This window comes from Alosa pseudoharengus, unplaced genomic scaffold (genome assembly GCF_046254945.1).
Source record: "Alosa pseudoharengus isolate Yale_2024_CS ecotype anadromous, Long Island Sound unplaced genomic scaffold, YU_APseudo_1.1 YU_APseudo_1.1_scf_7, whole genome shotgun sequence".
Classification (NCBI taxonomy): Eukaryota; Metazoa; Chordata; class Actinopteri; order Clupeiformes; family Clupeidae; genus Alosa; species Alosa pseudoharengus.
The window spans coordinates 23,037,347-23,062,937 of record NW_027468859.1 but is presented as its reverse complement, the minus strand read 5'-3'; the positions used below and the strand labels follow the sequence as shown (position 1 = coordinate 23,062,937).

The 25,591-nt window shown below is 46.3% G+C and overlaps 2 protein-coding genes across 8 annotated transcripts in view; one reads left to right on the top strand and one right to left on the bottom strand.

The window, feature by feature from the left end:
- The first annotated feature begins 11 nt into the window (after nucleotides 1–11).
- On the top strand, nucleotides 12–20,304 carry fzd3a (frizzled class receptor 3a). Its single transcript, XM_076272933.1, has 8 exons — nucleotides 12–68; nucleotides 852–1,383; nucleotides 10,612–10,808; nucleotides 11,214–11,880; nucleotides 12,769–13,119; nucleotides 16,627–16,775; nucleotides 18,227–18,475; nucleotides 18,809–20,304. Exons 2-8 carry the CDS (start codon nucleotides 1,183–1,185, stop codon nucleotides 19,059–19,061), a joined length of 2,067 nt encoding a protein of 688 aa, XP_076129048.1. The 5' UTR covers nucleotides 12–68; nucleotides 852–1,182; the 3' UTR covers nucleotides 19,062–20,304.
- Nucleotides 20,305–20,383: 79 nt separating this feature from the next.
- The window catches only part of cdc42bpab (CDC42 binding protein kinase alpha (DMPK-like) b), a 65,743-nt gene continuing 60,535 nt past the window's right edge, over nucleotides 20,384–25,591 (bottom strand). For 5 of the 7 annotated variants that reach the window (XM_076272977.1, XM_076272978.1, XM_076272981.1 and 2 more), the window contains 2 exons: nucleotides 25,271–25,345; nucleotides 20,384–23,506 (listed from right to left, as the gene is read on the bottom strand). In XM_076272977.1, the coding sequence (XP_076129092.1) occupies nucleotides 23,375–23,506; nucleotides 25,271–25,345 (207 nt within the window). In that variant the 3' untranslated portion in view covers nucleotides 20,384–23,374. The remainder of the gene's footprint in view (nucleotides 23,507–25,270; nucleotides 25,346–25,591) is intronic. The other 2 variants (XM_076272982.1, XM_076272983.1) reach the window with 1 other exon arrangement.

Sequence of the window (25,591 nt, the reverse complement as noted above, 5' to 3'; positions counted from 1 at the left end):
GTTACGGACACTAGGAGGAGAAGCCCAGAGTCCCACACGTGAACCGAGCTATCATTCTCAAAACTAGGGTAGGTCTGGTTTATGTGTTCATGTTCCAGCTTACTTTATTATCGGCATTATGAACAACATCACTTCACTGGCACAGATGAACATTTCGTTATGGCTGATTAAACCGTCGTTTTGAGATATCAAATGGAACCGATCGTCCGGAGATCCTAGCCTATGTGTAGTATCGGTTAAAACGAGGAATCTATTGTTCGTGGTTCGGTGAAGTCGCTGTTATTTATCGTACGACGTATTTCTGTCGTGTTGGAGAAGGATACTCTGGCTGTCAGGTTTATATTTCCGTGCCATCATTATCTAGCGTTAACCGGTCTACTTTGTAGTCTGTTCTATCATGGGAAAGCAAGGTACGGCTGGCTACATAAACACAGTGATGGGCTCACGAGCTTAAGTGCTCGCTGCTCAGCCGCGCAGATCTCCTGTGTGATCAACTGTTCGATGAACAAGGTCAATTATTTAGAAATAAATAGCCTACTAAGAAAATAGCCTATGCCGGCCGAACTGGAGGGGAAAGTGCATGTCATTGTAACACGTTGCAATTATGTTTCCATGTCTAGAGTACAATAGTTTTTTTGAAGCCTAATTTGAAAACTGAAGAACCCTTGCGGTGACAACTAGCATTTTGAAGAAATACTAGATTTAATTTACACCTACATGAACCTGTTGTTTCATCAATTGTGTTTATCTACGAAGGGGATGGAATTGGAATTTTATTGGAAATGGGATATAGGCATAATGGACCACTTAAAATAAAAGCTAACATTTTTAACTACGTGTTTCTTTCACAGAGTCCTCCTGTGGAAAGTCCACTGCATTGCCATCGCTGTAGTGCCTGCATTCACGTATTCAAACTGGGGCTAGCTGTACCTGCAGCAGCGCAGCTGGGCTTGTATTTCAATCAGGTGACGATATATCCTCAGGAGTCTAAGCAATGACAATCCCTCTGCGTCCCTTTGCGTTTCCACTATAACATGCAGCACCTGAGCACAAACTCTCCGAACCGACCCAGCTCCTTATACACAAGCTCCATTTCCCTCTAGCCACCAGCCTTCCAAGCAGCCTCCAAGGCTGCCTCTGCCTGGAGGAGCGAGGGGAGGGCAACTCCCTGAGGTGGGAACCATGACCATGGGTCTGCTGTGGGTGTTGTGGTCCCTGGTGGCAGCCAGCATGGCCATCCACATGGAGGCTGGAGGGAGCCACAGCATGTTCACCTGCGAGCCCATCACCTTGCGCATGTGCCAGGACCTGCCTTATAACTCCACCTTCATGCCCAATCTGCTCAACCACTATGACCAGCAGACTGCAGCCCTTGCCATGGAGGTAGGTTATCAGCCTTGTTTGTGTGTGTATGTATGTATGTATGCTGTGTGTGTGTGTGTGTGTGTGTGTGTGTGTGTGTGTGTGTGCGTGTGTGTGGGTGATCGTATGTGTGTGTTTGTGTGCACAAACATTGGTGCCTTCTTAAACTTAAACAAAGTAAATCAAGAATGCTCACTGCACTGTAATCCAATCCAATTAGATTAGTCATTAGTGAGTTAGTTAGTGATTAGTGAGTTAGTGTCTACTTAATGCAAACATGTAAAAATAATTTGCCTGAGAAAGGCATTTATTGGTCACATCAGACAGTATTGAAAGTGGCGGCTTATGATGCTTGTTGTGGGAATTATGTTGAATTGTAGAGTTTATAAACTGAAACATTTATTCTTAACATTGAGTGGCCCTTTACACTTAGTTGGGGCACTACATTTTTTTTACTGGTTTGGGAGGAGAGGGAGCAGAACCCTTTTCCTTCCACTTGATGTCATTTAAATGGGCAGGAGATTTGTTCCACCTTTTCATAGTGTGGAGTTTGTGGGAAGACTAGTGTTGTTATAGTGATACGCTTTGGTCTCTGCACTTGTGTGGCAGGTTTTATTGAAACTCGCAGATTACAGGGAGATTTGCAGTAACACCCTGATAGCATTAGCAATCAACACACCCTAGATTGCCACAAAGTGTTTGGGCTTTCGTTTCAATTTAGTGCGTCTTCGCTTAGCACAGCTATTTGGATCACATTACAGAAACATTAAGCAGGAAATTAAGTTTTAATCTCTCCAGAGGGGCATTAAGTCAATGAATTTCTGACTTCTGCATTATGTGAGTGTGCACAATTTGCTAAGGGCTGTTTTCCTTTCCTTTGTGTGACCTACTTCAAGGGTCCAGCAAAGGCCACCATCTGAGTCAGAACATCCCATGTCAGAACAACCCCCCCCCCCCCACACACACACACACACACAATCACACACACACACACACACACACGCACACTTTCTCCATTCCCATCCCAGCATATTCTATGCACTCTGAATGTGTGTCATCGCGGATCTCTATATTGTCCGCTCGGACCGATGGCTTTGCTGGCGGGCGCGTATGTTATTTATGGTTGTGTTGGTTGTGTTGATGGTCCTGTAATCTCCGCTGCCATGATGATCGGATTGGATTGATTGCGGGCCGCTGGGTGATCCTCTTTGCCTGAGTGTTCGGAGTAAGTGGAGGCTCAGCTCCGAGCGGCTGCATTAGCCTTGTTAGCGATCATCTCCCAGCAGAGATGTGCGGTCCAGGAGCGGCAAGGCAAGCGACAGGGGGAGGATGAGGATGATGGGGTAAATCCCCGTGGTGGTGCTCGCGGTGTGGTCCTACCCCGCCCCATTCCGCCCCAACTCCACCCAGATAAAGGAGGCAGGAGAGGCAGGGCAGGGCAGGGCTGGGCTGGGTGGTGGGTGTGGAGGGAAGAGGGCAGGGCGAGGGGGTTGATGTGATGGAGCGTAGCCAGAGTAGCACCATCTGGTCGCTCCATCCTCTTGTGTATCTGAGCGGCGTTAGTTACGTAACCCCCCAGTGTACCCAAAGGAGTCATACACACACACACACACACACACACACGCACACATAGGCATATGCGCTTACGTGTATACGTGCTAACACACACACACGCACACCAGACAGACACATGATCACTCTACCCTTCAAATACTGAGCACACATCAGCTTGATGTGTTCCCATTTCATCAGGCTTATCCTGCTAAATTAACCCATGCACAGCTTTTACTTTGGAGATGCACATGTCACAAACTGCACAGTAGCAATACCACTGCACAGTTTTCATAGACTGCACTGTAGTATGGCATCAGTGCCCAAACAACAGACAAAATACCGGTGGCTTTCTATTTCAAACTACCAGATCATATCACAGACCTCAGTACAGGTCTGCCCCTCTGAGCTGTGGTATCATGGCGTGATAGACTGATTACAGTTCAGTTAAATTCCACTGAAGGGTTAGCTTGTCATTAATCCTTCCCATGCCTCGAGTAGGAATGATCATTCTAAAAGCATTTCATATGTAGGGAACTTGAAATAGCCCGAAGCACGCTTTCTCACTATATCATGAGTGAAACCCATGGCTCCCACTGCAAAACAACCCCTACCACATCTAAATCACTCCACAGTGTGCCTTTCAACGCTGAGCTGTCACTGCCTGTGTTTCTGGCAGGCTTCCGTCATGGGAGAATGCAACACTAATAGGGAGAGAAAAGGCCGGGGTGGATTTGACATTCGATTCCGAATGGGAGTGGAGTCCCTTCAGCAGCCGTGGTAATGATGAAGAATAGAACCTTGCTGTGGTGAAAGGCAATAAGATTGGCTCCTTGGACGCCGACCAAGGGATTCCTCCGTCTTCCGTCGACGAGAGCCAAAACCCGCCAGCCAGAGCTTTGATAACTGTCTCTTCTCTCCCCCTTGGTTGGCGTCACCTCTGATTTCTCAGCGCGTCTGCTTTTGCGAGGTGGTAACTCTCGAGTTGTCATGACTGCACCACCGAGTCTTTATTTGATCCCCCTTGTTTATTTTTGGATGCGGAGACGGGATTCTGGGAGGCTGGGTTTGTGGTGGTGCATCTTAGCATCACTGTATAGCCTCCCTGAGCAGGCGAGTGGTTCCGCCGTTGTTTGGTTGAACTCCTGGTAACCTCGTTTGAGAAGTGGGGCAGCCGCCCTAGGGATGGCATCCCACTCTCCCTTTCTCTCTCTCTCTCTCTCTCTCTCTCTCTTTCTCTCTCTCTCTTTCTCTCTCTCTCTCTCTCTCTTTAATTGAAGCTCAAGAGTGTACACTGATGGAAGAGTGATTGGTGGGAGATTTAAGATTTTGGCTGGCTGGGGTAAACTAATGGTATTTTGGTGATTGAGAGAGAGAGAGAGAGAGAGAGAGAGAGAGAGAGAGAGAGAGAGAGAGAGGTAAAAAGAGAGAGTAACAGAGAGAGAGAGAGAAATAGAGAGAGAGGGATGCTGCTGTCAGGGGTATGAGTGGAGTTAATCCTGCCGTGGCACAAGCTGTTGCCATCTTCTCACAACCACTATCCTAGCAGTCCCTAGCCTGATACAACACTGTGTCCTGGTAGTACAGTCTTAATATCTGATTTATTCTGGAGTGCTTAATATATCTGAACCCCTCTATATTTTTGTCAAGCAGCAGATTAGAACCAATGCCAGTATCTGACTAATGCATCAATTTCCATGACAGCAGATGTGTGCTGCTGTATCAGGAAATTAAAGAATAGATACACCAGGAAAAAATACACAATTTTGTAGATATTTAAACAGGCTTGTCATGAAAGCGCATAGCCGAAAAGCCTTACAGTTTGATGAAACAGCCTAGTAGAATTAATCTGTCATTTGAATTTGAATTCAGCAATGTCAGGAACAAGAGATCAGAGCAGCCAGGCATTTTTCCTGATTGGAGATATTCTCGCTGAACTGGCAACAAAGGCTGCTGTTATTAGGATGTTATTACAGTATTAACCCTGAATGTATATAGCACAAGGGATCTCCAGGCATTTCAGCCACTGGCACTTGACTCATGTCATGTCAAGAGTAATTCCCCACCACTGCAATGTGAATGTTAATGCCATCATATATCCGCCCGCAGAATATTAATGGCATGATATAGCCGCTCTTGGAATATTAATGGAATTGGCAAGAGAATACACACAATTGATAACCACATTGCTCCTGCTAGTTAGCTAGCCATTTAACTTTATAATTCTCAAAGAGGCCAGGCTAAATCGCCTCTGCCTGTCTATGCCCCCCCTCCTTGCCTGTCTTTCTCTTGTTCTGTCTGTTTTCCTCAACCCTCCTCTCTCTCTCACTCTCTCTCTCTCTTTTCTTTCCTATTCTCTTGCTCCCTCCCCCCCCCAGCAAGGTACAGCCGTTGCCGTGGCAACGGGTGCCAATTGTGTTGCAACAAAAGAGCGGGCTTTCCTGCTCCCGGGAGGAGGTCCTTCAGTGCTGCCCTACGACCTCTCCGCATGCACCCCCCCCCCACACTCCCTGACGTGGGGGCCGTTGATGTATCCACGGTTACCATGGCAGTCAGCGTGGAATGGCAGAGAATTAAGGGCAGAGACGAATGATAGAGAGACAGAGAGAAAGATGAAGAGAGAGTGAGAAAAAGGATGAGTCACTGGAGGATTAAAAAATGATTATGGATAATTGTTCAACCTTATCTATTCAGATTGCCTCCGCTGTCTTTGTGTTGTTTTCACAAAAGCTCCCCGGCAACATTATATCCATGTTATCCTTTTTGTAATATGTCATTAGCCTATTTGTATTGTATATATCTTCAAAATTCAGTTGTAAAAATAACATGTCAACTCATCTGTGCTAGTCTTTACTGAGCTATCATGCCTTCAAAAGGAATTCTTCAGTACCCTTCAAGACCTTCGGATCTCCGAGCTGTAGCGCTTGCACATGTGTGAGAGTCTGAGTGAATGAGCATTAGCCCCATGCAGCCCTGCACCGTATAGCCCTACAGAGAGAGAGAGAGAGAGAAGAGAGAGAGAGAGAGAGAGAGGAGTGAGGGCTATTTTTCTGAGGAGGGGGGGCAAAAGAAGGCTCAATACACCTCATCGCAGGGGGGATCTGAAGCAGCAGGAAGACCAAACCCCTGGCAGACAGCAGCTGTCTCATAGCACATCCCACAGTACAGTAATCCCCGTCCCAGACTCAAGACGGCCTGTGTTTGGGGAGAGGCGGCTTAAAGCCGAACACTGACTGCACCACGGGTCACTGGGGCCCGTGCAGTAGGAAGCAGTGGGCAGCCCAGCAGCAGTAATGGGCTGTAAGGAGGAATAAGGGATTCTAGAATGACATTGAGCTTTTAAAAGCCAGCTGAATTCAGATGAGTAATCTGAAGTAATACATTTTAGTTAAATTACATTCCATGTAAATTGAATACATGTATACAGAATAATAATATAAATGTACATTACTACATGACTAGGGTTGCAGCGGTGTACCGACATCATGGCAAACAGACACACTATGACACCAAAACTGTATACCATAAAACCATGATATTTATAATATCGGTTATAATATATTACCACAAAAATCTCTCTGTTACCATTGTAACCCTAATTATGACCTCTAAGGGTCACACCCTAAGGCCCTGGCACATAAAAACCACACAATAGTGTCCCCATGAGCCCATGTGAACTCAGTGGCTGTACATCCACGGAACCACTTAACCACCTTCCGCCTTGCACATCCACTGAAGTGTTTCACCAGTTTGTTTATAGGGCATCTAGAGGCAACGGACAATTGAGCTGATGTGTGTGCATACATATGCCCTGGGGTCTCCGAGGGAAGGGGGCAGGGGAGGGCAGATGCACACATGGAAAGCTCATTAGATCGCTACAGTGAGATCAGTATGTGAAGGGGAGGGGGTGTTAAATGCAATGAATGTCACTGGACTGACGGTGGGGAAAAAATGGAAAACAGGACAGGGTCTGTCATTTGTGCGCATTTATTTGTCTGTTTGGCAGAGAGGATTGTGGGTTTGTGGCTGATGGGAGTGGGATGGATGGGTTGGCTGAGTGCGTGTGTGCGCAGGAGCAAGTTAGTGACGGTGTGTGGGTATGTGTGCGTGCAAGTGGGGAGAGGGAGGAATCCAGTGGGCATGAAAGCATGTGTGTGTGTGCGCGTATGCATGTAGGTGTGTGTGTGTGTGTGTGTGTGTGTGTGTGTGTGTGTGTGTGTGTGTGTGTGTGTGTGTGTGCATGAATGAATACAAGTGTATAGTGAATAGTGTACAGGCCATGTGAATAAGTATGTGAATGCATGCATGTTTGTGCCCACATCTTTCTCTCTCTCTCTCTCTCTCTCTCTCTCTTTCTCTCTCCCTCTCTTTCTCTCAGTCGTCGTATATCTGATTGTGTGTGTGCGCGCGAGCATGCTGTTTGATCTCAGTAATGTAATAAGGACAGCAGCAAAGGTTTGTCATAAGATCCTCTGTATTGAATTAAAGGCTGCAGCTGTGGCTTGGTTGGGGCACAAACAGGCAGCATGCCATTGGCCTCTTATTGTCCCAGTGTGACTGGGCTGGCACTCTGCTGCCCTGCAGCCATAGGCATTGGTCTTGGACTTTGACGGAGATGAACTTCACCATGGTTAGTGGTCTGTGACAGGCCACTTAAAGAGCCTGAGTTGACAGGCCATGTCCCTTCTCCATTTAGATGGCACTGTCGTGAATGTTAGGATAAGATAAGAGCAAAAGGCCACTGTAACACACTCCACTGTAATCAAATCTACATTGAATGAAACCCTGAGTGAGAATAAAGCACAGTTTGCATGGGGGAAATGGGGGAAAATCAATTTATTACAGCATTGCAATGTTTTTACCAGGTATTGTATCAGGTCTCACATCAGATTGTTTTTTATTAGATTATAAGGACATTCTAAGCACATTGATATTGGGTGGGGCAAAATCAGTTGGTTTCATTGCTCACAATTATAGCGCAGAGATGCATTTTGCTCTGTCAGATCATCAGAAATATTTTATTTGGGGAATACATTCTATTGTACCAAATGACAGATCTTGTATAGGGCAGTACAAATATGGACATGGTGATTCACACCCCAACAGTATGGCCTTCAATAATAATGTATAACATAAGATCAGGCTTGACTGCCTGTGTAATCTAAAAAATCTGGCTGGTGTTTTCAGTTAGACGATCATCTGCATATTGAGGCAGCCGTGGCCTACTGGTTAGCACTTCGGACCTGTAACCGGAGAGTTGCCGGTTCGAACCCCGACCAGTAGGCACGGCTGAAGTGCCCTTGAGCAAGGCACCTAACCCCTCACTGCTCCCCGAGCGCCGCTGTTGATGCAGGCAGCGCCTTCACCTCACTGTGTGTACACTGTGTTTCACTAATTCACGGATTGGGATAAAATGCAGAGACCAAATTTCCCTCATGGGATCAAAAGAGTGTATATATATATATATATATATATGGCTTTATATGATGGTTAATTGCGAATTTGTATGGTTCATAGTTGAGAAATCCATTCCCAAAGGAACTCACAGGGCATCAAAACCGCGGTGTCTGAGAAATCAATTACTCTTGTCTCTTGCTCTTTGGCAGGGGTGTAAATCTGCTGGAAGAATGCAGAAATATGCTGTGTTAAATATGGATTAGGCGTACACAACGCATCACTGCATCAGGGTCCTTTTGTGTGCAAATGGCCAACCCTAACATGCATTCTAATCCTATTTTATAGGCTGAGGGGAGGCATTCTAGAGTCAGCATGTGTGTGTGTGTGTGTGTGTGTGTGTGTGTGTGTGTGTGTGTGTGTGTGTGTGTGTGTGTGTGTGTGTGTGTGCGCGTGTGTTCATGAGTGTGTATATGTATGTAGGCGGGAAGCAGATTCAGGGCACAAATTAATGCAGAAAGCCGAGCATGTCTGTTATGACAGGTGCTAAGACACTCAGGCGAAGGCATCCACTGCAGCTGACAGCAGTCTTCATGTCTCTATTGGAAAGAAGCTGCTAGGAGTGTATTGTAATACTGTGTGTGTGTGTGTGTGTGTGTGTGTGTGTGTGTGTGTGTGTGTGTGTTTTTTTTGGTTGGTTGGTTGGATGGTTGGTTGTATGGTTGGTTGGTTGATGTGTGTGTGTGTTTGTGTATGTGTGTTTGTAGGTGTATACAACAAAAGAACAAGAGAAGCATTGACCCACATTGGGAAGGTAATAAGCAGAGAAAGCTTCCAAATATTTGCTTCTGGAGAAAGCTAATGTGTGTTCTTGAGGGGAAGCCAGATACTCAGATTTGGTGTTGTATGTCGTAATAGTGTATTCTTATCTTGAATGGTTCCTTGAACGGACACTGAATTGAACTCAAACCACTTTTGTAAAGAAAAACCTATCCACAACTTTCACTTCTCACAGCACTCTTCACAAAAGGCCCTTACTGTGTTTGGAAACCCATTTGGCATAGCACATATTACCCATAATCCTCTGGGGGGGGCAGCTCAGTGAGTAGTATTTCATTTAGCTCATCTTCCAAAAATTGGAACGGGCAACCTCATCGGCCCCTCCCATTGCCCCCTCAACAAACTGCTGTCACAAAGGCCGTCCCCCTGCATGAGGTTGTGGGGGGTAGTTTGTAGAGGGGGACCGGGGTAGTTGTCTAGGCCTGGTTTGGAGCTCTCCCTCCCCCACACAGAGAGGGGAGAAGGGGGTGAAAGGGGGTGAGGTGGGGGATTTACATATTAAAGCTCTGCTCAGCAGCTGCCCCTGCCATATAGCCCCTCTCTCACCCCCCTCTCTTCCAGCGTCTTCCACTGATCGGGAGTCAGGTTACCATGCCCGCAGCGGCATATCAATCTACATGCAACTCTCTCTCAATTAGGCACACAGCGCTGTCCTGAGGTCAGCTGAGAATGGAAAATATATTTGAGTGTATTTGATGGTGAGAGAGGAGAGAAAGGGAGGTGATGTGGGGTGGGGAGTGACCTAACTGCAATTGTACATTTGCCAACCCACTAACCCCCCACCCCCCCCCCCACCCCCCCACCACACACACACACACACACACAGGACCCCCCCCCCCCCCCCTTGTGTCATTTTGAGTTCAGAGAGTTGAAGTGGCTGTGGTTATGATGAACGTGAGGGCGGAGTCAGGTGTCCAGTTACAGGGCGAGGTCCACTGTATTGAGCCTGTTGACTGCAGTGAATGTGAAGCCAGTGGGGCCTGTTTGTTGTGGTTTATCTGTGGAGTATTATGTAATGTGCTGAGTTTATATAAGTGTGTGAGTAAACAGTGATGCTATGTTGAACGGTGGCGTGTGAGTAAGTGTCAGCTGGCTAGGGATTTGTGCTTATCTAATTCCACTGGCCACATAATGGCTATGGGCCGTGTGCAGCAACACATAATAATAAACATTAAACAGAGCAATTATATTTCCACAGAGGCCATTATTCAACCTCAGTGCCTACAAAATGATTGGTTTAAAGAATGCTTCTGTCCCCTGGGTATGAGTTCATACCTCCTCCATTCAAAGAGAGTGTTCTTGAGAACAGTAACACAATATGCAACGCGATAGGCCTGCATCGTTTTTTCCCCAGCCGTCGGGGCGGGTTTTGAGTTTCGCCTGACCCGGACTCTGGCGTGCCATGGCTGGTAAATGTCCTTGATGTGTCTGTTTAACCTTTGACCTCTCTGTCTGCCCCCTCAGCCCTTCCACCCCATGGTGAACCTGGAGTGCTCCGCCGACCTGCGGACGTTCCTCTGCGCCCTGTACACGCCCGTGTGCACCGAGTACGGGCGCATGACGCTGCCATGCCAACGCCTGTGCCAGCGCGCGCGGGCCGAGTGCCACCAGCTCATGGAGATCTTTGGCATCAGCTGGCCCGAGGAGATGGAATGTGAGAGGTAAGGGAGACGCTTCTGGAAGCCGCTTCATAACTTGACAAATGATGCCTAAAAATAAGGAAGACAATAAAAAATGATGCACTACAGTGATCTCTGTGTGAAAAATGTTGGAGGATTTCAATTCATATACAGCTTGTGTTTTATGTCTTTGGACCATACGGCTTATAAACACACCAGATAATCATGATAAATAAATTAATCTATCAGATGAATATGATGTAAATATTTTACTTTTTATTATTAATATATCAGATAATCATGAATCATAAAAATAGCTTTGTGTATAGCACATTGCCCAGTCTCTCATTGTCTTTGTGTGTGTGTGTGTGTGTGTGTGTGTGTGTGCGTGTGTGTATGTGTGTGTGCGTTTGTGTGTGTGTGTGTGTGTGTTCTGACCTCCCCCAGGTTCCCAGACTGCGAGGAGTCGTACCCGCGGACCGCCGACCTCCTCCCCAGCTCCTCGGTGACGTCCGAGCCTCCTGCCCCGGTGCAGCGTGACTACGGCTTCTGGTGCCCGCGCGAGCTCAAGGTGGACCCCGGCCTGGGCTACTCCTTCCTGGGGGCGCAGGACTGCTCGGCCCCCTGTCCCAGCATGCATTTCCACCGCGACGAGCTCCTCTTCGCCCGCTACTTCGTGGGCGTGGTGTCCATCGTGTGCCTGTCGGCGACGCTCTTCACCTTCCTCACTTTCCTCATCGACATGGCGCGCTTCCGCTACCCTGAGCGACCCATCGTCTTCTACGCCGTCTGCTACATGATGGTCGCGCTCATCTACTTCCTGGGCTTCCTGCTGGAGGACCGCGTGGCGTGCAACCCGGCCAGCCCCGGAAGGTTCCGCGCTGCCACCGTCACCCAGGGCTCGCACAACAAGGCCTGCACGCTGCTCTTCATGGGCCTGTACTTCTTCACCATGGCCGGCGGCGCCTGGTGGGTGGTGCTCACGCTCACCTGGTTCCTGGCCGCCGTGCCCAAGTGGGGCAGCGAGGCCATCGAGAAGAAGGCGCTCATCTTCCACGCCGCCGCCTGGGGCCTGCCGGGAATCCTCACCGTCACCCTCCTGGCCCTCAACAAGGTTCGTGTCCTGTTCTGTCCTGTCCTGTCCTTACCTGTCCTGTCGTGTTTGTAAATTTACCTTATTGTACATTGTATTGTAAACATTGTAAATGTTTGTAACGTGTTTGTAAATGTACAGTAACATTTACACCTTATTGCTGCTCTTAAGTAGCCTGGAAAATCCAGACCCTGGTAATATAGAAAGATTAAGGGTCTGGCAAAGAGCAATGTAATGGCCCAACTCGAGGGGCAGCAACAAGCATGCATTTAAAAATCTCACTGCACGCAATTGGATAACACTAGACCATGTTTACTCTGAATGATTTCGGACGCAATCGGATAACACTACGACCAATGTGTACTGTCCTCCAACGTTGCAGCGCTGTCTTCATCAGTTTAGCTGGTTCCCCGGAATGCAGGGGGAAAAAGTAACGTTCATCATTGCTCTTTGCCAGAGTGTCTCGCAGAGACAATTCCATTGTGCTCTTTTGAGAACTCTGGATTTCCAGGGTAGCTCTTAAGTCCACCGCACACAAAGGCACTCCACTACCGACATTTGATCACTTCCATTGTTTTCTATTCTACCCGGCACACCAGTGCCAGACCCTTTCACCACTCCACAGTATTTTGTCGGTGAGACAAATCCATTTTATTGAAGATATCTTTACCGGGGTGCGGGGGCTAGTGACAGATCCATTTGGAATGTGTGGTCACTGGTGTGCGGTGGGTTTAAAATCTCCTTTTGCACCGTAGCTTGAATGTCAGTCCTGAATGTGTCAGTGGCTTTGGACAGAAGGGTCAGCTAAATGAATGTGTCAGTGGCTTTGGACAGAAGGGTCAGCTAAATGAATGTGTCAGTGGCTTTGGACAGAAGGGTCAGCTGACTGAATGAGTGTGACCTCTGCAGGTGGAAGGCGACGGCCTGAGCGGCGTGTGCTTCGTGGGCATGTACGACGGGGTGGCGCTACGCTGGTTCCTGCTGGCGCCGCTCGGGGTGGACGTGGTGCTGGGCGTGGCGCTGCTGCTGGCCGGCATCGCCGCGCTCAACCGCGTGCGCATGGAGATCCCGCTGGAGAAGGAGAACCAGGACAAGCTGGTCAAGTTCATGATCCGCATCGGCGTCTTCTCGGCGCTCTACCTGGTGCCGCTGCTCACCGTCATCGGCTGCTACATGTACGAGCACAGCTACCGGCCGCTCTGGGAGACCAGCTGGGTGCAGGAGAAGTGTCGGCACTACCACATCCCCTGCCCTTACCAGGTGAGACCTCTACCATTATCCCCTATCAAACCAAATGAAGAGATCACTTACACAACACCAACACATCCTCTGTGCCTATTAGCACATCCTGCTAGCGGGTGAGACTGCGTAGGATTAACATCCACTACCACATCCTCTGGCCTAGATCATCCACTGGCATTCTGTCGTCCTGTTCAGATAGTCAAAGTCAAAGTCTGCTTTATTGTCAATTTCTTCACATGCCCAGACATACAAAGAGATCGAAATTACGTTTCTCACTATCCCACGGTGAAGACAAGACATATTTTACCAATTAAGTCCACAGACAAACATAACATTCAAGTAAACAATAAATGAGTAAATAAGAAGGCATATACAATGAAGAAATAAGAGCAGCAAAATTGGGTTGAAATTGTGCATAGACAGTCAATATAATAGTGCAAAGTCAGGCCAATAAATGGCTGAGGTAGTTCTGTTTGACCTACTGTAAGTGAGCATAGTGGTGCAAGTTATGTAAGAGCAGCAGAAGTGTTGTGTTTTCAGGACAACAGGACAACAACAACAAGTTGCAAAGTGTGCAAAGTGTGCAAGTGTACAAGATAGCACCCATATCCTCTGTCCACTATCACATTCCTTCCATCAAAACTGAATCAGTATTAGGGTCGCCTATGATGCTGTCAGTGCTTTCATACACAAATTGGAGTACAGAGGCCCCTCTCAGAGAGGAGTCAGATCAGTCTGGCTTCATTTCATGTTCCTCGGCCCATACCACACAAAGGATCTTCTTGTTCATGTCAGAGGGAAGAGAAGCTGTCACACTAACTGTCTAGCTATTCTACTCTGATGCATTCAATTCAATTCAGTGATTTTCAATCCAATTCAGTCCCATTCTGTTCAATTCTATTCCGTTTCGTCTCCCTCTGCACTGTATTGTATAAAAATGCTATTTGTTCCCAGCAGTGGAGTTTCATTACTGCGGATTAGCCGTGCGTCTTCTGCTCCAGTGTGTTTGAGTGCAGATAAATGGGGCTTTAGTTAGCTCACTCTGCAGGGGAGCAGCCAGGGCGCTCTGTAGCTAACAGCCTGGAGCCAGCCAAACTCCCATTCTCAACCATCAATCTTAAATTATTAAGCATCTCCCTCCTGTGTGTGTGTGTGTGTGTGTGTCTGCGCACCTGCTCATTGTGTCTCACACTGCAACAGACGGCAGACTGTGCTGGTTTCATATGGAACTGTGTGTGTGTGCGTGTGTGTGATTGTGTGTTTGTGTGTGTGCGCGTGCGTGTGTATGGATGTTCTGTAGACCCAGAAGGTTATGAAATGTGTGTGTGTGTGCACAAGTGAAGTGTGTGTGTTCTGTATGTGTGTATGCTCTGGTGAAAAAGGGTATGGAGTGAATGCGTGTTTATGTGTGTCTTTATGCGTGGGTGTGGTAGGCTAGTTGTCTCGATGGAAACCCAGTTGTAGATGCCAAGCCTCTGAGCACTTGGGCAGAAACAATCTGATGAGTTTTAAGTGCTGCTCCATTTCTTCCAGACCAGGACAGCCTCGAGACAGAACCGTGGGGGGCACATGGACTGGGGGGTTGTTCTCTGTGGCCTCTTTAAAGCTTTTTAAAGGCCAACCATGTTGTATGTATTTATATTTGTTGATCTGTTTATGCTTCAGGGCATGTTATGGCATGTGCTACTGCATTGTCCTTGTCTAGTTGCCAAGTCCTGAAAACCAGGCTCTTGTCAAGGCGGAATCTTTTAGAAAAATTGATCCATTTCTATCCAGATGTTGCAGAGTCAACAAAATGTAAATTTCAGCAGTTTACCTGTGGCAGTGAAAATACTCACAATTTCAGAAACATTGTGGATAGGCTGTAGCAAGTTTTTTTTTATCCTTGTGAAAGGAAGACAAGGCTAAACATTACCTAAACATACTGAATTTGTAATACTCAACACTGCCAGTTAAGTGAATCTGCACCCTTCCAGCAATAGTTAAGACAGTAACACAACTGCATGATTGCACTGAAGCTAGTCAAAACACCATCTTGTCCACTTTGGACTCTTCTATTCATAGCACTCCCATGATGTACAAGAATCAGCAAAGATCTTATTTTTGGCCTTGCAACTGTGTAAAAGCTTAACAGCCCATATTTCCTCTCCCCGTGGTTCATCTGGTCCATCGGAGGAGAGGAGAAGCAGTCAGGCAGGGCAGCACCACTAGCGTGGTACAGAGCAGCTGCTGGGCTATTTACAGTCCAGCAGCGTTAGTGTAGCCGCACGTCGCTAACACAACGATGCGCAGCAAGATGAGGAGAGGAGCCCAAATTGTGAAGGACAGGCAAGGAGAGCCTCAGCAAGTTTAGTCAGCATCGGCATGCCGGAATATGTCAGAATAACGTGTGTGTGTGTGTGTGTGTGTGTGTGTGTGTATGTGTGCCTCAGGCTGATATGAACAACTAATGAGGCCATCTTTTTTGCTGTGCATCTGTGATGAAAGGCGAGGGCTCAGGATGCATCATGACTGTGTGTGTGTGTGTGTGTACAGTATGTGCATTTGTGTGTGTGTGTGTCTGTGCGTGTGTGTGTGTGTGTGTGTGTGTATGTGCGTTTGTGTGTGTGCGTGTGTACGTGTGTGTCTGTGCGTGTGTGTGTGTGTGTTTATGTGAGTTTTGGGTCTACTACTCATTACTTGATGTACATCAGTATCCCTGTTCAACTTTGGAGTATTTGGATGAAGGAGAAAATGGCTGACAGTCAGAGAAATGGCTCAGGTGCTGTCCGCACAGTTGGGAATAATGAGAGAGAGAGAGAAAGAGAGAGGGAGAGAGAGAGAAGGAGAAGACAAGGATAGACAGACACTGTGTTGGCTGCTGTTGTGTTTATGCCTTGAGCAGGGAGCAGTGAGCTGCACAGAGATGAATCATAAACACACACACACACACACACACACACACACACACACTTTAATAGCTTCATCACACACAATGCACACGCATCCCTGCACAAACATACAAACACACGATCATCCAGCACAGCTGATTACTAATCGCCTTTGAAGTTATTTGAGCAGATGTGTAGCTTACTGTAAGGCTACGTACAGTCATGTTTTATACATTTTATACCTCCTCCGTATGGGGAAGAAGACACATTACCCTTTACTCTCTCTGTCTCTCTCTCTCTCTCTCTCTTTCATATGCACACACGTTTGTTTTTCAGACAAATATCTGCCCAGGCAGGGCTGTCATCCATACTGTCTTAGTTCTCAAGAAACCTTCTTTTCTACACAACCTACTTCTGTCACTGCCTGGGTCTTCCACTCTCTCTGTCTTACTCTGTGCCTCACACACACAAGGACACACACTCACACACATACACACACACACACACACACACACACACACAAAGAGAAATGTTATCTTCAGAAGTCTTCCAACTAAGCTACAGTGTGAATTAATCTCACACCAGTTAAAATGTGTGCTGTTGCTAGTCATTGCGTTTGACCCCTCACCCTCGTTCCTCTCCCCCTTGACCCCAGGTGAAACAGACCAGCCACCCTGACCTTGCCCTGTTCCTCATCAAGTACCTGATGACTCTGGTGGTGGGCATTCCATCCGTCTTCTGGGTGGGCAGCAAGAAGACCTGCTTCGAGTGGGCCAGCTTCTTCCACGGTCACCGCCGCAAAGAGTGAGTTAAACCTCTCAAAGGGTATACACAATGAACTATTATACTGATTTGTGTCAATCAGTGTGTATATAATATTTAAGAACATATACGCAGATGCAGGATGTATTGCATCTTATATGATATCATACATTGCATCACATATCATCACAACATATTTCATCCTTGAAGTACACTAAGCTGTGAAAACAAGTTTTTGTTTTCATGTCTGCTCTACTCTAGTCAGTATTTGGAATTTTAATTAGTATTTGTGTTGCCCCTTGGGATTTAACCTCAGATAGTCTTTGCATTTTAAGTCGGATGCACAAGTTGTGGCTCTGCATGTAGGCGAGCGAAACAGAGTTCAGTGTAGACGGTGGGGATGGAAAAGTCATCATTTTATCAGTCCAGTGGGCAAGCGAATGCTCCAGTGCACTTGTCCACTTGCATTTCACAGTGCTTACACTCTCTGGGAACGTCACAAATAATAGATCAGCCCCAAATGTGTAAGACAACTCTGTTATGATCGCTGTCCAGATGGTTCATGTCTTAGGGTCATTAGCAAGAAAATGTTGAATGGCGTTGACACATAATATTGTTTTGCTAGGCAGCCAGGCAAATTGTCTTCCCCTGTAGTATGCACAATATAGTTGTCCATGTAGTTGTGAACTATATTTGGGTTTGTCATATTATCTGTGGTTTGTGATGTATGTTTTTATGCTGAATGCTCTACTTACAATAGTAGCTGTATATTTTACAGTGGTTGGTTAAAGAATGTAGTATTGAGTAGAGTACCTTTTATGTTGTATTTTGTTTTTATTTGTAGTTTGTCTGCTGTGGTTTAAGTCAGCACTTTATTGTGTTGTATTGATAGTAGTGTGTTGCATTCATTTCAATGGGAACCTCTGTGAGCTCTGGTTACGTGCTTTCACAGAGATTCCCATTCAAACCAATGGGCTATGCGGTGGACACATTCGCAGTGTCGCACAGGAAGCTTTGGTGGAAAACCGGCTTTAGTGTGTCTATATAGGCTATACATAAAGTATAATATTAGTGTTTAGAAGAATGTGTAATATGAGTTTGTAATTTGTACAGATGTGGTACATTTGTCCTGTTGTGTGTTGTAGGAAGTGGTTATAGTTGAAGAGTTTTAGATTCAGACGTTCCGTGTGTGTGAGTGTGCTGTACTATGCGCAGTGTGTAGTGTGGGGCAGTGATGGTGAAACAGACTCCCTCTCTGCACTCACACCCCTCTCCCCTGTAATCAGCGTGTTAACCCTGTCTCCCACCCCCTGCTCTACGCACTCCTCCCCTCTCCCCCACTCCCCCCCGTCTGCACCCCTGGGTGTCTTCCCTTTCTCTCTTCCCTCGCTCCTGTGTCTCTCCCTGCCCTCCCTGCCCCCCATGTTCCCCTCCCTGTCAATCTCTCCATCCTTCTCTCACACGCCCATGCCCTCCCCTTCTTCGGCCCCCAGTAGCATGGTGAAGGACAGTCAGCAGGGCCTCCAGGAGCCGGACCTGTCCCAGCTGCTGCTGCGCGAGCCTGGACCACCGGTGGTCCGGAAGTCCCGGGGTACATCCACACAGGGCACCTCCACCCACGCTTCCTCCACGCACTTGGCCATGCTGGACGAGCCGGCCAGTGCCAGCACCAGCCGGGCGGGGAGCGTCCGCAGCAAGGCCAGCAGCCACCCCGGCAGCCAGCGACGGGCCAGAGACGGCAGGTAGGAGAACAGCATAACATCATCAGCATATACATAGGCCTACACACAGAACAGAGCAATGCAACACACTCGTGTACACACTATTCAATAACACTGTACAAACCAATAGAACCTAGAATAGATCTATAGTACAAAAAAACACTGTGGATGTGTATAGCATAGTATAGCGCAATTCAGCAAAGAACCGTGTATGACCGTATGATTGTCTCACTGCCCATATTTACTCACTCATATTTATCAGTTTGACACCTACTGACAACAAAAGAATGTGCATAGTTCCAGAGTACCGGTACTAAACATTGCACATGTCTGTGTATTTGTGTGTGTGATCAGGGTCACAGCCACCAGTTTCCGCAGCCCAGAGGAGCGACTGGCGTATGGCAGCATGCCCCGTCTCATCGACCAGTCACGTCACTGCAGCACCACCCGCCTGGAGAGCCAGTCACGGCACGGCAGCACCCAGCGGCTGGAGAGCCAGTCACGGCACGGTAGCACGCGGGACCTCAGCATCACCACTCAGGCCATCCAGAGCACCCCTGGCAACGGTATCCATCGGGTTGTCGAGGAGGATGGGGCCACGGCCTGAGTAGCGAAAGATCATTCTCTTCAAGATGGGAGAAGAATGAGCAAGTGACTTAAATGTGAACATGGACATTTGGATACTGGGCTCAGAATCCTCGGCCCACATTTTCTCCAAAGTTCTCCTCTTTCCTATCAAAACTTGGGAAACAGGGTGGGATGTAGGCTTGCAAAAACCCAAAGTGACTGAGGAAGGCACAGTGGGATTTTATAGACCCTTTCAAGAGAGTTCCATTATCAGCATCAAAGTTGGCCCCACAAGACTTCCTTTTTAACATTCCATATGTTATCTTAATGCAGAGGAAGTAGATTGGGGCCCAAATAGAACGTTCAAGCATTGTTTTTGTTTTTATTGTTGAAAGGGTCTATAGTCGGTGCAAAGCAGAGATACGGGATGGTACTTAATATGATTACAGAAGGAATGTGAGTTTATGCCCGCGCGAGAAAGAGAGAAAGGAAGAGAGAGAGAGAGAGAGAGAGAGCAGAGAGGTTGTGATCGCCGGATGACTCTTCAGTGCTTCAGCTTTCTCTAGTCAGACTACAGCTCAGGGTTTAGGTGTAGTGTTAATGTGCTGGGCATGAGGTACGGAGCTTTTTTGCAAGCTACACCAATTCCACATGTACTGTATTATACAGAGCACTGAGGAGGACACGCAGACAGGCCACCCTGGAGTGGCTAACAGGAACACATGCTGGTGCGGAGACCTTTATTTGGATCCAAAGTTTGACCTCTACTACACTCTCCTGTCCTCCAGCTGTTTATTTGCAGGTTCTAACACACGTGCGGGGGGCCAGTTGGCCTCTGCTGCGTGGGACGTGTTTGTTTTCCGTTGCACTTCCAACTAAAAATGGTTCAGGTGTGCTTGTGGCGAGCCTCCTTGCAAAACAATGGGGCATGTGTTGGTTAATGCGTTGTCTTAATTGGATTTTGTGAACTAGCATTTCAAGGGTCAAAATTGCTGTCTCAAAGCTGCAAGTAGAGCGGAATTCCAAACAACCCTTCATTTATGGAACTGTAGCATAGATAGTGTTCAGAGTTTTTTCAGGGCCGAGTCCTTGAAATAGGACACCTTTCATTTGAATACTTCTATGCCCTTCCTCTTAGTAGTAAGTACTTTAAAAAAAAAAGTAGGGAGAAGTTTAGCACTGTTTTCGAATAGTCGCATTGAATGTGTATAGATGTAAATGTTCTGTTTTTGTTTTCTGGGCAAATGTGAAATTTGTAATAAACCATGATTTTTTAAGTGTGACGAGGATGATTTCCTTCCTGCTGTATTAAATGAAAGCACAAACATGGTAAACATCAAGAACAACAACTGGATCCACATCTTTAATATCCCTCCGCTTTTATTGAATTACATCGGAGTCAGGTTAATATAATCATTTCTCCACAAACATGTGGCGGCCAGTTTCATACATTATTCAGTTGACCTCCCACCTTAAATATCTCTGTGCAAAACAAAAAAAAGAAGAATACATCTACCTGTGTTGGACAACCCTCATAGACCCTTGCCCAAAGCTCATCATGTGAGTGAATTTAATTTTGCGTAACAGTGTAACAAAACCGAACCCCAAGAAATGATTACACCTATGACATGCAAAAAAACTGTACAACTTATTACAAGGTAATTCCTTAAAAAAAGGTGAGTGAGCGAAGACAAACTGAAGTTTCAAAGGCAATTTCCCTTCAGAACAATCCCCTCTAAAATGTCTACTATGTCCTCTTCCAACCCAAATCCCTCTAGTCGGTGATGGCCCGGGAGCCTTTTTAAAAAAGCTCTAATAGTGTGCCACTTTAATAAAACTTCCAGATGCTGTCATTTTGATCAAACGCAGCTGTCCCTCAGAAGTACTCAGACATACTAGTGTTAGTGGAGGTCAGACTAACCTGAGAAGGGTGCTAGTCAAAGACTTGCCTTTTCTCCATACCTTCCATGTATGCAAGAGCTCATCTCTTCACATTCAACAAATTCTATATACGTGGGCAGGGTAGGGTAAACGTGGGCATATCTATACCCAAGAGTACAAATAATAACAATAACATCATGACCGTTATATGGAGTGAAAGGGGCATTACAGTCATTTCAAACTGAGATGATAATGATTGTGCAGTTTTTAAAATGTGTGTGATAGTCCCATTTAGAAATCACAGGATTACAATCTTCACTGACAGTACTTCCATAACCCTCCTTTCCAGATTAGCATTGTTGATGTAATTACAAGACATTGTTTAAAAGTGGATAAAAACACAACTCAATGGATGAAAACAAACCTATATAAAGAGAACTCCTCAGGTAACTTCAAGTTTATGAAAGAAAGTCATTTCTTGGATAGTTTGGTCTGTTGTCTGTAGCAATGGGTTTAAGGAATGTAAATTCACATTGGTCGTCTTGGTAAAATATTATAATAGAATACAGAGGGTTGTTATGAACAACAAAAGTGGTACATTCCAAAGCCCCTCTTCATTCTCTTCAAACTAGAGTATCTCTGTAGTCGTGAATATAGCTAGGTCCCATCATTTAAACATACAGTAGGTCAAACTAGTCCTTCTGTTAAGGTCTGACAAATACCGATGGGCATTCCTGTCAAAAAATTCAAGTACACCAAGCCTTGACAATGCATCTGCAGTGGTCGTGACAACAGTCAAAAAATTCCCACAGTGAGCAGTTGGTTTTACATAATGTTTTTTCCCAAGTGTCTTATAATTCTGTGGCAATTCCAAACTAATCAAACAATCATAGATAACTTTTTGTGTGGTCACGTAATAATTTTCCTAGTTTCCAAAACTGTTGACAAGGTGAAACATCAAGATGTCTTACTTGTGCACAATGTCATTCTAGTCTAGCACATGTGGAAGGCGATGCACATTCGGTAATATCAGTAACAACCGCTGAGAGGAAAGTTTAGCATCTGAAGTGGAGGAGCCAATGAACTGACAGTACGTGCAAGTGGAAGGTAAACATACGGAAACATTGTAAACTGTAATGCATAATTAAATGGTTTTCCTCCGCGACTTGACAGAGAAAAAAAAAAAAACACTCCACCAGTCTGAGAATTAAATAAAAACAATTCTAAAATGCGAAAGAAAAAAATGAAACAGAAGATGCATCAAACAAAAACAGAGAAAGTGGTTTTAAAAGACAGCCTTGAGCGATTCCTCTTCTCTGGATATTCTCAAGAACAGAATGTGTGTCATTCCCTCTCATTGTTTTTTTCCGCTGTTCTATAATATTTTCTTATCATATATTATACTCTACTTTTTAATGTATGTACATCACTGGATATGTGGGCGTGTCCGTGATGCAAAGGGCTGTGCTGATTGGTCTAAAACTATAGGAAGGAGATTGACTCGCATAAAAGTAGGAGTGGTCATTATGTTCGATAACTTGACAGGCATCGTCCATAGCATCCCTAAGGTTCTATAGCAGGGAGACAGCAGACTGTGGGTGAATGGATTGCATGTGTGCATTGTGTCTGTCTATGTAGTTGCTATGGGTAAGTAAGTGTCCATATTAGGCAGTTTAAGCTTTTTTTCTCTTGCTGATGAAACAAAGGCGTCGTACTTGCACACATCCCTGTGCTGAGGAGATAGAATGAGATGAGGTGGCATTTGTGTTGCATTAACAGTGAAACCCCCTTTTACTTTGGCCAGTTTGGTTCAGTCTGCAAATCACAGGCCAAAGGGGTGTTGGGGGGTAGGTGCTGATTGCTGTTGTTTCACTTTGTGGAGTCTCACGCGGAGTAATAAATAAGGAGTTCACCCCCCAAATGATATTATGTACAGATACCAGTCACAGAGTGTAAAATCTCCCAGTCTCCAACAATGGGCTTCGTTGTCCTGTTGGTAGCCAAGGGACTTAAGTTCAAGACCACCAAATATGTGATTCAATTTCATCTCTGTCCCAGTTCCAGTTACAAAGCAGGTCTGTAGAAAGAGGGGCAGGGGAACTATTTTTTCCTTGCACAAACACACACTCTCTCTCTCACACACACACACACACACACACAAACACACACACAAACGCGTCAATTTCGATACACATACACACTCATAGCATAATAACAGTGGCCTCTCCCTACTGGGGGTGGCGTGGCATGGCGGGGGTGGGGGAGTGGTCTGTTAAGCGCCTTTAAGACAGAGGGCAGAGCTTGGAGTGCTATTGGCGAAGTACACAACAAGGAAGAGGGCAGGAAGGACAGTGGATGGGAAGGAGTTCTGTGGAGAGAGAGAGAGAGAGAGAGAGAGAGAGAGAAAGAGAAAGAGGTGGGGAAGGGTTATTATGGGATGTGGGGTAGGGGGGTGTCCAGGAGCGTGTCCTCTCATGTGTCCCAGGCGGTGCGGTCTGTGCTCTCTAAGGAGAGGGACTTGGTCTTGTGCGGAGAGGCGGGGCTTGGCGGGCTGCTGAAGGTGGAGCTGTTGGAGGCGGTGGAATGACGTGGAGAATCCGAGTCCTGGAGGAAGAGGAGGAGGAGGAGGAGGAGGAGGAAGAAAAACACGTTTAGGGACCAATGTTGAGATGACACAGATGGAGAGAGAGGAGGACAGGGAGGAAATGAAAGAAGCAGGAGACTCCAAAATAATGACACAGAGAAGGTTCCGGAACTCTTGAAGTCTACATTCCAGGACAGTTTGGTTGGCTAGATCCTGTTCATTTATGGCTGATCAAGAGTTGAAAAATCAGGTTCTCAAACTTAATAGAATCCCAATACACACAGCAGACAGAGAGGGCACCAGTGAAGCGTGAAATGTCTGCCTCATTTCATTAGGGGAGCAATGTGGTGGCGCGTGGCATGGCCTTCATCTGTTCATGCACTTCTCCAGGTAGCAACAGCTGAATACATTTTCACATTTCCAGCTGACATGCTCTTGTCATAAAAGAAATCCACACACAACTGAACAGAGGGCGATGAATGCTCACTGTTTTTGCTACATCAAGGCTTTTCAACATTGCTGCATTTGTTTTAGTTTTTTTGCGCATCTGCCCCTGTCAGTTAAATGGTCAGACTGTCCCTTAAATCACTTAAGCACATTTTACAGACATATGCAGCAATTTCAGTTCTGGGAGCTTTACCCAAATGTAATTATGTATCCTTAACTTTCTTTATTTAAAGCTAGATAATAAACAATATAGCACATTTCTTGCCCATTTAGAAGTTGCAACATATTGTTTTTGTTGTCAAAATCAGATTCTAGGTGTACCATAATGCTCTGTGATACCAATATTTCTGTGATTGATTGATTATTTGAATATTGTTCCTTTGTTACATTGGAAGGGAAATTTCCCCTGGGGATCAAAAAATCTATCTATCTATCTATCTATCTATCTATCTATCTATCTATCTATCTATATGTAGATTGATTAAATCAAAAACAGACAAACATTTTCACAGGAATATTGGGAAGCACTATTTTACTACAGCTTTAGTCATACATTGTTTATGGTCTAGAGACAATATTTGTGCATTGTTTTGACACCAAAAAATACACGTTGCAGTGTCATGCTACTTTTGGAGAAAATCTCAATGTGTTGAAGGAACATGTAGAATCAGGGTACATAGACATGCTTGCTTACAAATCATCTGGATTACACAAGGATAGCACACACACACACACACACACACACACACACACAAGTACACACAAGCACACACAGCAAGTAGCTATTTCTGTAAAGTGATATAGGCAACATACATTCACTGTGTGTGTGTGTGTGTGTGTGTGTGTGTGTGTGCTATGTGTATACACATGTGTATGGAGACACATGCAAAGTCCACAACACTGAAGGAAAGCTGCCCCTCTATATCCATCACTACTCTACAGCGCAACCTATCAGCACTCCTCGAGCAATCCTACTGGTTGGAGTCTCTGATGGGCATCTGGAGAAGCCAGTGGGATTGAGATGGGAGCAAGGGAATGCAGACTGTGGATGGGAAGCTTGCCATTCCAAACACAAACCCACATCAGAGCCACAGGTGGTGTGAAAATGTGTGTGTGTGTGTGTGTGTGTATGTGTGACCAGCCAACAAGCAAGCCAGCCAGCCATGGAGTCAAAGGCCTAACAGCCAATGAGCCTGTGGCCACTAGGGAAGACATGGTAGGGATGAACTGAGGGCTTTGCGATGGACCACAACGAGGGATTGGAAGGCCAAGGCAGGCAATGGGGGAGACTTTGGAAGTGTGTTTGAGGTGTGTGTGTGTATGCGTGTTGACTTTACCTTCATCTTACTAAGCAAGGTCCTTAAAGCCCTTTTCAGATCGGGGGTCTTCTCAGAAGGCGATACGGTCTGCCACTGAAGAGGAGAGTTAACACTTTCAGCTGACATATACAGCGGAGGTGGTGGTGGTGGGAGGGGAGAGTGACGGGGATGGGTGGTGGTGCGGTGTGGTGTGGCGTGGGACTCCACATGCTTGGGAGAAGGGAGGAGGCTCATTCGGAGCTGGGACCACTGAGATGGAAGGGTGACGTGGGGGGGGGGGGGTTGGGGGGGTAGGCCAGAGAGCAAGGTGCATCCTGGGAGCAGGATTTGGGTGGGTCG

Excerpts from the sequence above, each read along its gene's own strand:
- fzd3a (XM_076272933.1), top strand. The coding sequence starts at position 1,183 with ATGACCATGGGTCTGCTGTGGGTGTTGTGGTCCCTGGTGGCAGCCAGC. Across the intron at positions 1,384-10,611 it reads CTGCAGCCCTTGCCATGGAG|CCCTTCCACCCCATGGTGAA; the intron begins GTAGGTTATCAG and ends CTGCCCCCTCAG. Across the intron at positions 13,120-16,626 it reads ACATCCCCTGCCCTTACCAG|GTGAAACAGACCAGCCACCC; the intron begins GTGAGACCTCTA and ends CCTTGACCCCAG.